General features: G+C 43.5%; 1 protein-coding gene across 1 annotated transcript in view; it reads right to left on the bottom strand.

The window, feature by feature from the left end:
- Positions 1–13,216, bottom strand: part of LOC117514799 (zinc finger protein 236-like) — a 240,910-nt gene that overhangs the window by 161,706 nt on the left and 65,988 nt on the right. Inside the window, exons 12-14 of the mRNA XM_034175391.1 lie at positions 13,009–13,141; positions 10,961–11,221; positions 5,886–6,118 (exon numbers count right to left, since the gene is read on the bottom strand). Of these exons, the coding sequence (XP_034031282.1) occupies positions 5,886–6,118; positions 10,961–11,221; positions 13,009–13,141 (627 nt within the window). The remainder of the gene's footprint in view (positions 1–5,885; positions 6,119–10,960; positions 11,222–13,008; positions 13,142–13,216) is intronic.

The raw sequence follows: 13,216 nt of genomic DNA on the forward strand, positions 1-13,216 counted from the left end.
TGGAACCAAGATTTTGCTGGTTTACTAGTGTGCTTGGGGTCATTGTCTTGTTGAAACACCCCTTTCAAGGGTATGTCCTCTTCAGCATAAGGTAACATGACCACGTCAAGTACGTATATGATTTCTTCACATCTGCAAGGCATGGAGTCAACCAACTTGTGGCACCTTTCAGCTGTTATTCCACTCCAAGATTCTTTAACAACATTCCACAATTCATTCACATTTCTTGATTTTGCTTCGGAAACAGCTTTTTTGATGTCACCCAACAAGTTCTCAGTTGGATTTACGTCCGGGGACTGGGCAGGCCACTTCAAAACTTAATTTTGTTGGTTTGGAACCAAGATTTTGCTCGTTTACTAATGTGCTGGGGGTCATTGTCTTGTTGAAACACCCATTTCAAGGGCATGTCCTCTTCAGCATAAGGCAACATGACCTCTTCAAGTATTCTGACATATCCAAACTGATCCATGATATCTGGTATGCGATATATAGGCCCAACACCATAGTAGACGAAACATGCCCATATCATGATGCTTGAACCACCATGCTTCACTGAAAACCCCAAATTCAGTATCTAAGAAAATTAGAATATTGTGAAAAGGTTGAATATTGAAGACACCTGGTGTCAAACTCTAATCAGCTGATTAACGCCAAACACCTGCAAAGGCCTTTAACTGGTCTCTCAGTCTAGTTCTGTAGGCTACACGATCATGGTGAAGACTGCTGACTTGACGTCTTGCCTGGGCTAAAGGCAAAAAGGACTGGACTGCTGCTGAGTGCTCCAAAGTTATGTTCTCTGATGAAAGTACATTTTGCATTTCCTTTGGAAATCAAGGTCCCAGAGTCTGCAGGAAGAGAGGAGAGGCACAGAATCCACGTTGCTTGAGGTCCAGTGTAAAGCGTCCACAGTCAGTGATGGTTTGGGGTGCCATGTCATCTGCTGGTGCTATTTCCTCGATTAAAGTTGTAGAGCACTTCATGCTTTCCTGCTGCTGACCAACTTTATGGAGATGCAGATTTTGCCAAAAGCTCCGAGGACCTGGTTTAAGGACCATGGTATCCCTGTTCTTAATTGGCCATCAAACTCACCTGACATTTAACCCCAGAGAAAATCTACGGGGTATTGTTGAAGAGGAAGATGTGACACGCCAGACCCAACAATGCACAAGAGCTGAAGGCCACTATCAGAGCAACCTGGGCTCTCATACCACCTGAGCAGTGCTACAGACTGATCGACTCCATGCCATGCCGCATTGCTGCAGTAACTCAGGCAGAAGGAGCCCCAACTACATATTGAGTGCTGTACATGCTTATACTTTTCATGTTTTTTTTTTTCCTTTATATAGCACCAAATCACAACAGAGTTGCCTCAAGGTGCTTCACACAGGTAAGGTCTAACCTTACCAACCCCCAGAGCAACAGTGGTAAGGAAAAACTCCCTCTGAGGAAGAAACCTCAAGCAGACCAGACTCAAAGGGGTGACCCTCTGCTTGGGCCATGCTACAAACATAAATTACAGAAATAATTCATAGAACAATTCACGGATAAATATACAAGAACTGCTGTTGGTGCATAGGACAGGAGGTTCGCCAACACAAACACAACTCCCATCTCTGGATGGAGCTGCACCTTAAACAGAGAAAAAACAGAATCAGGCATCAGAAAGACAAAAAAATACTGTATAATTTGCCAGCATTAATCAACAAGAAAAACAGAAGAAATACTAAGGTGATCGCCGGCCGCTAGCCCTAAGCTTCACTAAAAGACCCAGAATTTAGGTGAAGTTGAGGCCGCAGCCCACTCCAATTACTAATAACATGAATTATTATGAATTATGAAGTATAAACATGAATGTTCATACTTTTCAGTTGGCCAACATTTCTATAAATCCTTTTTTGTATTGGTCTTAAGTAATATTTTAATTTTATGAGATACTGAATTTGGGATATCAGTCTGTGTGTAATGAATGAATATAATATACAAGTTTCACTTCTTGAATGTAATTACTGAAATAAATCAAATGTGTGCATGTTTCGCTCCACATTGATGCACACATGCATCCAGGCAATTCAAATAATGTTTTTGTTTGTTCAATGGAGAAAAGAAGCAGTTTACTCAGAGTACTTTTTGTTGCATACAATAAACAGCTTCAATGTGTTAACAGGGCCGTTTAAACTCGAACAACAAATCCGGGCATGTGAACACACTTGGTATACATAGTAGTTATAGCCATCAATGGCACCAGATTTGAAATCAGGATCAAATTTTTGAACTGTTCCAAAATTTCATTCTGATTCTCAAATTCGTTGATAGTACATGGTAACTTCAGGGTATTCTTAGTCTTCACGGCTTCAATCATGTTCAAACTTCTTTAAATGGGATATTTGTAGTGACTACAGCTTGAATCTTAAACGTTTTAAGCTGAAGCAGCGTTTGTTCAAAGGTGAACAGCTCGATCATGTCTGGCCATAGGCGCAGCTCCATTCTTTCGTTTTTGTGCGGCATGCAAGGCCTGCAATTTATAAGTCAGCCTGTTAGGAGGCAAGCCTTTTTATCCTGTTTTTGCACTTTTTATGGATCATGGGCGATCGCAGTACAATTGCCCCCTGTGGAATAGGCACGTAACGCAGCATTTGTGTTCTAAATATATAATGCGCCAATTAAATTAATTTTTGTCCCAAGTGAAAAGATGACCTACAAAACATCCAAATATGGAGCTTTGCTTGTAATTATACATAATTCTCCTTCATCAACGGTGCAGTTACATCTCCAAAACCCAAGTAAGAGCCAAGGAGATGAATATAAATGAGTTTGTTGGTGGGCCTTCTTGTTGTGGGAATCGGTAGCACCATGCCTCAAAACAAATTGAACATATAGACCGGTGTGACATATGTGTTTGTTTTTTCCTGTTCATGGCACATTTTCGACAGATGTGACAAATATACTGGTGCAACATACTGCATAGCCCAAAAAAATCTGTAAAATCTCTTCCTAATATTATGTGACATTTTCTGTACAAGCAACATTTTCCATGAAATTTCATATCCATCGACATAAAAAAGACTAGAGTTGACATCATCATTGGCTGAACCAACCAGTAACGTGTAGCTCAAGCGGCTGCCTTGTTAAAGGTATTGAATTGAGCCACATAATGTAAACAAAGCAAACTGCTAACACCACATACTGTTTGAGGAGGGGATCAGCTGGCCATCCAGTCTATTGGCTAACTACATAACGTTTCAGAATCAGAACCATAAAATGACATCAGAGCCATTTCCTCAGTGACTAACAGGGGCAGCTGAAAGTTTGAAGCGATCATACAAGTGGAGCGACATATACATATTAGAGATAAATATTTAATTGAAAAGTACAAGAACGCAGTTATGAAAATCCATTATGTAATGTTGAGGTATTTCAAGACAAGGCTACTCGAGTCCATTCACAATGATTGATTTTTACCAAGAAATGGCAAAGCAAAGAAACGTCGCAAAAACAATCTTGTTGTGTAACTACTGTAGTCTGTTTTTCCATTTCTATGGTCAGGTCAGGCTTTGGTTGCATATTTTGAAAGTGGGTGCCAGATTTCCAGTACAGAGAAATTGTTGTGAGCAAAAGCTCAATTAAAAAGCCATTAAACAGAAATGTACGAGAGTATTACAGTTGACCACAATGCATACATCTTAAAACGGACCATTTGGCAGCTTAAGGACCTACGAGGGAATGTTAAAAAGTTATTGGCCTCAACTTGGAAACAAAAGTATCTGGAAGGTAAAGACGTGATAGGACACACAACCTCATCAGAGAGACAGTACACAGTACACACTCCCAACGCTCACTCTTCACACTCCTACCATCAGGCAGATGTTAGCTGAGGAAAAGCTTCAACCCAAAGCCCATTTGGCTTCTCAGTAACTCTCTGACACACTGACCCCTCCACCACCTGAGTGACTGTTATTCAGTGTCCTTCTTCTCCTCATCACTATGACTATCATCCTCTAAGTATTTATTACAATAGCTCTGGTCACTATTTATGCATCAGTGCACCTTACAACTCCTGCACAGCAGGAATGCTGCTTAAAACTACACAATACTGCAAAAAATTGCCAATACTGCATAAACTGCACATCCGCACATCCTCTAAACCAGGGGTGGCAAAGTTCGGTCCTCGAGAGCTACCTTCCTGACTCTCTTAGTTGTCTCCCTGCTCCAACACACCTGAATCCAATGAAAGACTCATTAAAAGCCTCCTAACGAGTCTTTCATTGGATCATTTCATTGGTACATCCCTTAAATAGTGTATAGAATATATTCTTCAGTGTGATAATGTGTATTTTATAATGTGTTTTCTTTTTTACGAGGGCTGTCCGTAAAGTATAGGTCCTTTTTATTTTTTTCAAAAACTATATGAATTTCATTCATATGTTTTTACGTCAGACATGCTTAAACCCTCGTGCGCATGCGTGAGTTTTTCCACGCCTGTCGGTGACGTCATTCGCCTGTGAGCACTCCTTGTGGGAGGAGTCGTCCAGCCCCTCGTCGGAATTCCTTTGTCTGAGAAGTTGCTGAGAGACTGGCGCGTTGTTTGATCAAAATTTTTTCTAAACCTGTGAGACACATCGAAGTGGACACGGTTCGAAAAATTAAGCTGGTTTTCAGTGAAACTTTTAACGGCTGATGAGAGATTTTGAGGTGACACTGTCGCTTTAAGGACTTCCCACGGTGCGAGACGTCGCGCTGCGCTCTCAGGCGGCGTCATCAGCCTGTTCAAGCTGAAAACCTCCACATTTCAGGCTCTATTGATCCAGGACGTCGTGAGAGAACAGAGAAGTTTCAGAAGAAGTCGGTTTCAGCATTTTATCTGGATATTCCACTGTTAAAGGAGATTTTTTTAATGAAAGACGTGCGGACGGGTCCACGCGTCGGCTCGCAGCCGCTGCGACGCTCCGCCACAGGAAAAACACCTCTGCTGGAAGCCTTAAGGACAAGTTGGAACATGTCCTGCTGTTAAACAATTTCTCATATACTCACTCCACTGAAAGCCATCAAAAGCCGCCTGGATTTTACAAATGGTTATCAACACGGAGGTGTTTTTCCTGTGCCGCCGCACCGCGTTGGCTGCGTCCCGACGCACGGACCCGTCCGCACGTCTTTCATTAAAAAAATCTCCTTTAACAGTGGAATATCCGGATAAAATGCTGAAACCGACTTCTTCTGAAACTTCTCTGTTCTCTCACGACGTCCTGGATCAATAGAGCCTGAAATGTGGAGGTTTTCAGCTTGAACAGGCTGATGACGCCGCCTGAAAGCGCAGGGCTGGACGACTCCTCCCACAAGGAGTGCTCACAGGCGATTGACGTCACCGACAGGCGTGGAAAAACTCACGCATGCGCACGAGGGTTCAAGCATGTCTGACGTAAAAACATATGAATGAAATCCATATAGTTTTTGAAAAAAATAAAAAGGACCGTTACTTTATTGACAGCCCTCGTAAATCCTCGGACGTGAACGTTCTACATGCAAATTTTTTTTTTTTAGGGAGAATGAACAGAGTAAGAATTTCATTATGTGGTATAACTGCCTGTTTTTACTGTGCACATGGCAATAAAAAACTCTTAACTCTTAACTTAACTCTTCTTCTGTGAAGGGATAACAAAGCTTGAACATCAGTGGACCAAGTGCATTGAAGTCAAGAGCAACTATGCTGAAAAATAATGCAAGAACGATCTTTCTCCTGTGACACTTTCTGGGTAAGGCCAAGAACCTTTTGAAGTACACTCATATCTTACAATTGGCACCCAGCTCAGTATCAATAAAATTAACCATCAAAATGGTCCTGTTTTTTTTTCTTTGGTGTGGCCGTTCATGATGATAAACTTGCTTCTCACCTTCTCCCTGTACTAATGGCTGGTCAGTCAAAGGCGCCTCCAGGGTCACTTGCTGGCCTCCATTCACAACTTCTGCCTGGCCCAGTCCCAGCATGCTTTGCTGGTCTGCTGTGGGAGGAGGTGGCTGCTGGAGGGAGTCGCCCTCCAGTTCCACCTGCATGTCATGGGCCACATTGGTCCCTCCTAAGGAGTCTTCTGTCGGTGGAGGCTGCAGCTGCTGAGCGAGTTCAAACCTGGTTTGGTAAAACAGAGAAATTAAACGGAGCATCATAGCATTTACCATGATGATGGTTATCTGATTAAAAACTGAAGACCATCATTATAGTCTTTCATTCTTTCCACAGTCTACTAATGATAACAAAGGCCACATTTTGACAGACAACTACTGAGGCAGCAATGCAAAAATGACTGTAGATTGTGGGATTATGTTTTATAACAACCACAAAAAACCTGCCAGTTATCTTTGTGGTCGTGTACATGATGTCAAAGGGAAATGGAAACTAACTGGCTCGAGCTGTGCCTGTCAAACACATATTTTATATTATGTAACGGCTGAGTGGATCCTTGTCATTTGATTGGTGCTTTGTATGTCACGTGATATGGATTATTCGTCCCATTTATGTTGCGTTGCATTTAGCGTGCCAATTTGGTTCCATACGTTTGGTACCATTGCATGCTGCGAACCCCACCCACTAGTGCAGGCAGCGTTTAGCTAAACATGCAGAGTATGTTTTGCTGACAGACAGCGACTTGAAGGAGCTAATTGACGGTGCTAATTCTTTGAACACACACACACACACACACACACACACACACACACACACACACACACACACACACACACACACACACACACACACAAACAAATCCACTGCGCTGTAAGCCATCTGTTGGCATGAAGAGCTGTTAGGAGGAAGTTAGAATGAAAAGCTGGACTAATTTCTGATGTGATTTTTTTATTTTACTGCACTGAGGAAGTACACTGTTTTTTTTCTTTTTGTTTGGAAGTACATGAAGTCGGTGCACAGCATGGCAGACTACGTCGTCAGAATTATTTTTGGACTCTATTTAAAGTTCGTGTTGGATTGTTGATGCACCAGTGATGAATTTCTGACGTGATTTTTGGCTGGAGTGAGGATCGTATAAAAGGTCTTTTTTTTTTGGGAAGTACACAAAGTCAGTGCAGTGACGCACCAAAATGTAAGTCCCTTTTCTGTTGTTTATAAATTAATATAATATCAAATGACAAGGATCTATTTCAGCCATTATATAAAATGGTAAATGGACTGCAGTCATATAGCGCTTCTGCATCTGCATCAGACGCTCAAATCGCTTTACAATAATGCCTCACATTCACCCATTCACACAAACACACTCACACACCGATGTCAGGGTGCTCACAAGGCGATCACTACACACCAGGAGCAACCAGGGGATTACAGACCTTGCCCAAGTAGAGAAGCTTGAATCTTCGACTGGACAGGGTTGCTTGATGCAAGGAAGTTAAGCGTTGAGCTTGAGACCAGAGGATCCTCGGTTCAAATCCCAGCCTGACCGGAAAATCACTAAGGGCCCTTGGGCAAGGTTTCTGTGTAGGCTCTCAGTTGTCCAGGTAGTTTCCATAGTAGAGAAGCTTGAATCTTCGACTGGACAGGGTTGCTTGACGCGAGGATGTTTCGCTTCAAATCGCAGAAGCTTCCTTAGCTAAAATTCTTGCTCTGGTAGTATGACTTCTGTCTTGACTCTTGTAGAGAAGAATAAACAGAGGCCAACAAAAGCTGGAGTTTTTTAAAACCTAACCAGACCCCTCCTACCGAGAGGACGACTGCTATAGGCTAGTGACTAAACAATAGCTCTAATTAGCACCTATTGTGCTCTAGTTAGCACCCTCCTAATGACAGGGCAGCTGTCCCTCCTAATGATGGGACGGACGCCTCTCCTGATGGCTCCCTTGATGACTCTCCTGATGACATGAATGACTCATTACCATGAACAAAAGACTGAAACTGCTTTGACCTTAGTAACCCATTGTAAACAGGGGATAAAGCGTGTCTCAGACCCCCGCCCCGGTTAAGGCTGGGTTTCAACTGTTTCACATAGAATGCTTCCTTGACACCTCTCTCAAACCATTTCTTCTCTCTGGCTAAGATTTTAACTTCCTTGTCCTCAAGCGTGGGGTTAGTGTCTTTCAGGTAGAGATGAACTGCAGACTGAGGTCTATTTGTGCCCTCTCTGCGCTGCTGGTATAGCCTTTTGTGTAAAGGTTGCTTAGTCTCACCTATGTAGTGTTCATTACAGTTTTCCTGACATCTGATAGAATACACTACATTGCTCTGTTTGTAACTAGGGAGCCCGTCCTTAGGGTGAACTAATTTCTGTCTCAAGGTGTTAACCGGTTTAAAGTAAACTGGGATTTTGTGCTGTCTGAAGATCCTGTGTATTTTTTCCCCTACTCCTGCTAAATAAGGGAGAGACACTCCTCTTCTTCTTGTCTCCGTCTCCTGTCTATCTGGTCTCTTTGTTTTCTGGGACTTCTGCACTTTATCCAGGGACCATCGTGGGTACCCACATACTGTGAGGGCTTTCCGGACACGTTGTTGTTCTTTAGCCCTTCCATCTGCAGTTGTGGGCACCTGCAGGGCTCTGTGTTGAAGAGTCCTGATCACCCCGAGGTTGTGTTCAAGGGGGTGGTTTGAGCCAAAGAGCAGATATTGGTCAGTGTGAGCGGGTTTTCTGTAAACCCCTGTCTGCAGCTGCCTGTTCTCTCCAATCGTAACACCACAGTCCAAGAAGGCTAAATGGTTGTTTCTGGCATCCTCAGGTGTGAACTTGATATTGGAATCCACCGAGTTGATGTGTTCTGTAAAGTCCTCAACCTCCTGTTGTTTGAATTTAACCCATGTGTCATCGACATATCTGAACCAGTGACTGGGAGAGATGCCCGTGAAAGACGTCAAGGTTGTCTTCTCCACTCGCTCCATGTACAGACTGGCCACAATGGGGGATACCGGATACCTCATCGCACAACCATGGATCTGCCTGTAGTGATTCCCCCTAAACAGGAAATACGTGGTGTTAAGACAGATCTCCAAGAGTTGGCAGATGTGGTCTGGTGTGAGTTTGGTCCTTTCAAGTAGAGACACATCCTCCAGCAGTCTCTGCCTCACAGCTGAGATGGCCTCAGCGGTGGGGATGCAGGTGAACAACGATGTCACATCAAATGACACCATAGTTTCATCTGCCTCCAGCTGCAGGTCCTTGATCTTGTTCACAAAATCTTGTGTGTTCTCCACATGGTGGTCTGAGTTACTCTAGTGGGTCTAGCTCCTCTAGTGGGTAGAGGGTAGAGTAGGGGAAAAACTACAGAGGATCTTCAGACAGCACAAAATCCCAGTTTACTTTAAACCGGTTAACACCCTGAGACAGAAATTAGTTCACCCTAAGGACATGATCCCTAGTTACAAACAGAGCAATGTAGTGTATTCTATCAGATGTCAGGAAAACTGTAACGAACACTACATAGGTGAGACTAAGCAACCTTTACACAAAAGGCTATACCAGCACCGCAGAGAGGGCGCCAGTGGACCTCAGTCTGCAGTTCGTCTCCACCTTAAAGACACTAACCACACGTTTGAGGACAAGGAAGTTAAAAATATTAGCCAGAGAGAAGAAATGGTTTGAGAGAGGGGTCAAGGAAGCATTCTATGTGAAACAGTTGAAACCCAGCCTTAACCGGGGTGGGGGTCTGAGACACGCTTTATCCCCTGTTTACAATGGGTTACTAAGGTCAAAGCAGTTTCAGTCTTTTGTTCATGGTAATGAGTCATTCACGTCATCAGGAGAGTCGTCAAGGGAGCCATCAGGAGAGGTGTCCGTCCCATCATTAGGAGGGACAGCTGCCCTGTCATTAGGAGGGTGCTAATTAGAGCACAATAGGTGCTAATTAGAGCTATTGTTTAGTCACTAGCCTATAGCAGTCGGCCTCTCGGTAGGAGGGGTCTGGTTAGGTTTTAAAAAACTCCAGCTTTTGTTGGCCTCTGTTTATTCTTCTCTACAAGAGTCAAGACAGAAGTCAGACTACCAGAGCAAGAATTTTAGCTGAGGAAGCTTCTGCGATTTGAAGCGAAATGTCCTCGCGTCAAGCAACCCAGTCCAGTCGAAGATTCAAGCTTCTCTACTATGGAAACCACCTGGACAACTGAGAGCCTACACAGAAACCTTGCCCAAGGGCCCTTAGTGATTTTCCGGTCAGGCTGGGATTTGAACCGAGGATCCTCTGGTCTCAAGCTCAACGCTTAACTACTAGACCATTACCTCCTATAAATGTTTTTACATTCTTTCAATGGAACACATATTTAATTCAGTGAAATATTCGTACTAATGAAGTCATAACTCATTCATTATTTGTATTGCCAATAAACCTCCATTCACTCTGCAGTAATGTGTTTTATAATGCACCTTTCTATTTCTGCTTTAATGCAACTAAATAGTGAACGGTCAGCATTTATACAGCGCCAGTCCATCTGAAAAGCTCAAAGGACTTTACAATGATGTCTCACATTCTCCCATTCACACACACCGATGACAGGGTGCTGCCATGCAAGATGCTCACTAATGACAAGAAGATGAAGAAGAACAAGGAAGAAAGAAGAAAATGGAAGGAATGAAGCAGGAAGAAGTAGGAAGAAGGAGGGTGAAGAAGAAGAAGGAATGAGAAGGAGGAAGAAGAAGAAGAAGAAAGGAGAAGGAGAAAGAAGGAAGAACAATGGGAAAGAAGAAGGATGAGGAAGAAGGAAGATGAGCAAGGAAGGAGGAAGAAGGAGAAGGAAGAAGAAGGATGAAGAAGATGAAGAAGGGGTAACGGAAGAAAGAGAAGGAAGAAGAAAAAGAAAGAAGAAGGAAGGAGGAGGGGGAAGGAAGAAGAAGAAGGAAGGAGAAGAAGAATACAGCAGCACAGGAGTCCAATCCCACTTACTTGCATTGAGACAAATGACACCACAAAATTAATTTTAGTAGTCGATACCAACTCCTGTGTAAATCCACGACATCTCAACTGATCAGCTAATGAAACAAACCTGTGGGTCTTCATGTGCTTCCTGCAGTTTGGTGATGACTTGAAGGTCTTCTGGCAGTAGGGGCACATGTAAGGTCGTAGGTCACTGTGGGTCGTCATGTGGCGTCTGAGGCTCCCGCTGGTCGTGAATGTTGTGTCACAGGTCAGACACTTGTAGGCCTTCAGGCCCGAGTGAGTGCGAATGTGAGCTTTGAGGACCCCCGAGGAGGCGAATCCTCGACTGCACTGCACACACTTATACGGCCTTTCTCCCGTATGAGACCTAAGACAGCAAAAGATGGAAAAGTTAGTCTCTAAGAATAAGAGGGAGGAATCACTGTGTCAGTATTACCTAAGCTTCAAGGAATAAACAATCAGAGTGAAGCAATAAAACAGACAAGTCGAAGGCAATGGTTAGAAGAGAAGTGTTTCCGAACATTGACCATTTCAGGGCCGATATAATGTATTTCTTTGATTAAACGCCTGAATAGAGGCCTGCCTCATTTAATGGCCGGATCAAAACATTGTCTGAAAAAAATAGACGGATGCCTTAAATAAGCATTGGGCTTGATTTATGCTATTACAACTCTGTAACTCCATGGCCATGCAAGGATGTTGATGTGGGCGTGACCCTTTCCAAGTTCTCTGTTGCATTGGTGCAATTTGCCGCCGGAATAGTAGGGGGCGCATCGTGGAGAACAAGGCAGGACTGTCTTTCCACCTGCACTGCCACTGGTCCTGGTATATATACTACAGTCTATACACTACAGTTCCTGGTGATTTCTCATCCCCCCTTTTTTTCTGGACCAATTTGCCCTTCAATAAGGGACTGACAAAACTTTTAAAATATGACAGGTGAGGAAGGAGTGAAACCAGAAAAATGACTAATCACAACCCTTATGGGCTCCATTGTTTCAATGTTTGGGAGGTGCACGTCAGCCTATAGAGGGGTCTGATCTAAAACGTTCTCTTTGTTTCACCACACCCAGGGACATGTATGAAACCTAACACCATATTACAGTGCAGGCAGCAAGCAGCATTTTGTTAATAATCGCCGGCCTTCCTTGTTCAGGCACCGGGCCTGAGCACGGTTTGAAAAATATATACCCAGACATTTAATCAAGGAAATAAGATAGCTGATATTACAGTGAATTAGAAAGAGGTCAAAACTCCCACACATGCAGGTCATACAGGCCTGATCTCTACCAAAGAGAAAATCAGAATCAGTCACTCAGAAAGACTGATTGTCTTGTGAGTCTTAGGCTGAGTGTGGCTGACCTGCTTGCCTCTCACACCTGCAATCAATCATCTAGTCCAGTGCAATTTAAAAGACAGGCTTATTCATCCACTCATTGCTAGTTCCTTTACGTACTTCCTGTGCCAGCTGTGCCGAGCCTCACCATCTGGTCCGGCAATGCTGGTGGTAAACTTTGGGCTGTTTGCATAGATCCCTAGTTTTTGGACTTTGACTCATCTTGTTTAATTAGTAAAATCACTTATTTCCCTTAGTCAGGGGGTCTCCATTGTAATACCTGTGAGCTGGTAGACGTCCATGTCTCTCAGTTCTATTCACACTGATTAATGAACTCTGGTGTTTCCAGGTCTTGTCTGGATGAGCACACCTAAGTTAATTAGCTGTGGCTGGAGGGCATGCACGGTGGGTGCTCTCCAGAAGCAGGGTTGGAGATCCCTGTCTTAATTCAGTGACTGATCTAGCATCGATAAAATCACAGATTTACTCGTGCACAATGTAAGGCAAGGACTCTGGTCTTCATCCCCTGGTTGTCCTTTTGGCCATCAGTCATTGTGAAGACTGAACTATGCACAGTTGCTTAGCTGCATGTCGTGATAATTTCATTTTGTGTTGGTTTATTTGTTACTACAGGCAAAGCAGGTGGTCACAATGAGTCTGGTCCACTGACAGTACTTACTACTGTCGTGAATGTGCTGGGGTAAAGTTTAAAGTCTACGTCATCAAAAATATTTGTGTGGGCGCTAAAAAAAACCACACACTTTTACTTTTTAAATGAAGCATTCGACAAAGACATACATTTTGTGAAGACACCTCACCTGACATGTTGCTTTAGATGGCTGGATTTTTTGTAGGCTTTATTACAGAACTGGCACTTGTGGGGTCGGTCGCTGCCCACCACCTCCAGATACTGTTGGAAAGACAGGCGAGGGTTCTGGGATGGGATGAGGCCTATCAGCAAATAACACAAACGCATCATTTTGTGCAGGAGCCCAACGTGTGTTGATATACAGTCACGTAAAACAA

Source organism: Thalassophryne amazonica, chromosome 7 (genome assembly GCF_902500255.1).
Source record: "Thalassophryne amazonica chromosome 7, fThaAma1.1, whole genome shotgun sequence".
Taxonomy (NCBI): Eukaryota; Metazoa; Chordata; class Actinopteri; order Batrachoidiformes; family Batrachoididae; genus Thalassophryne; species Thalassophryne amazonica.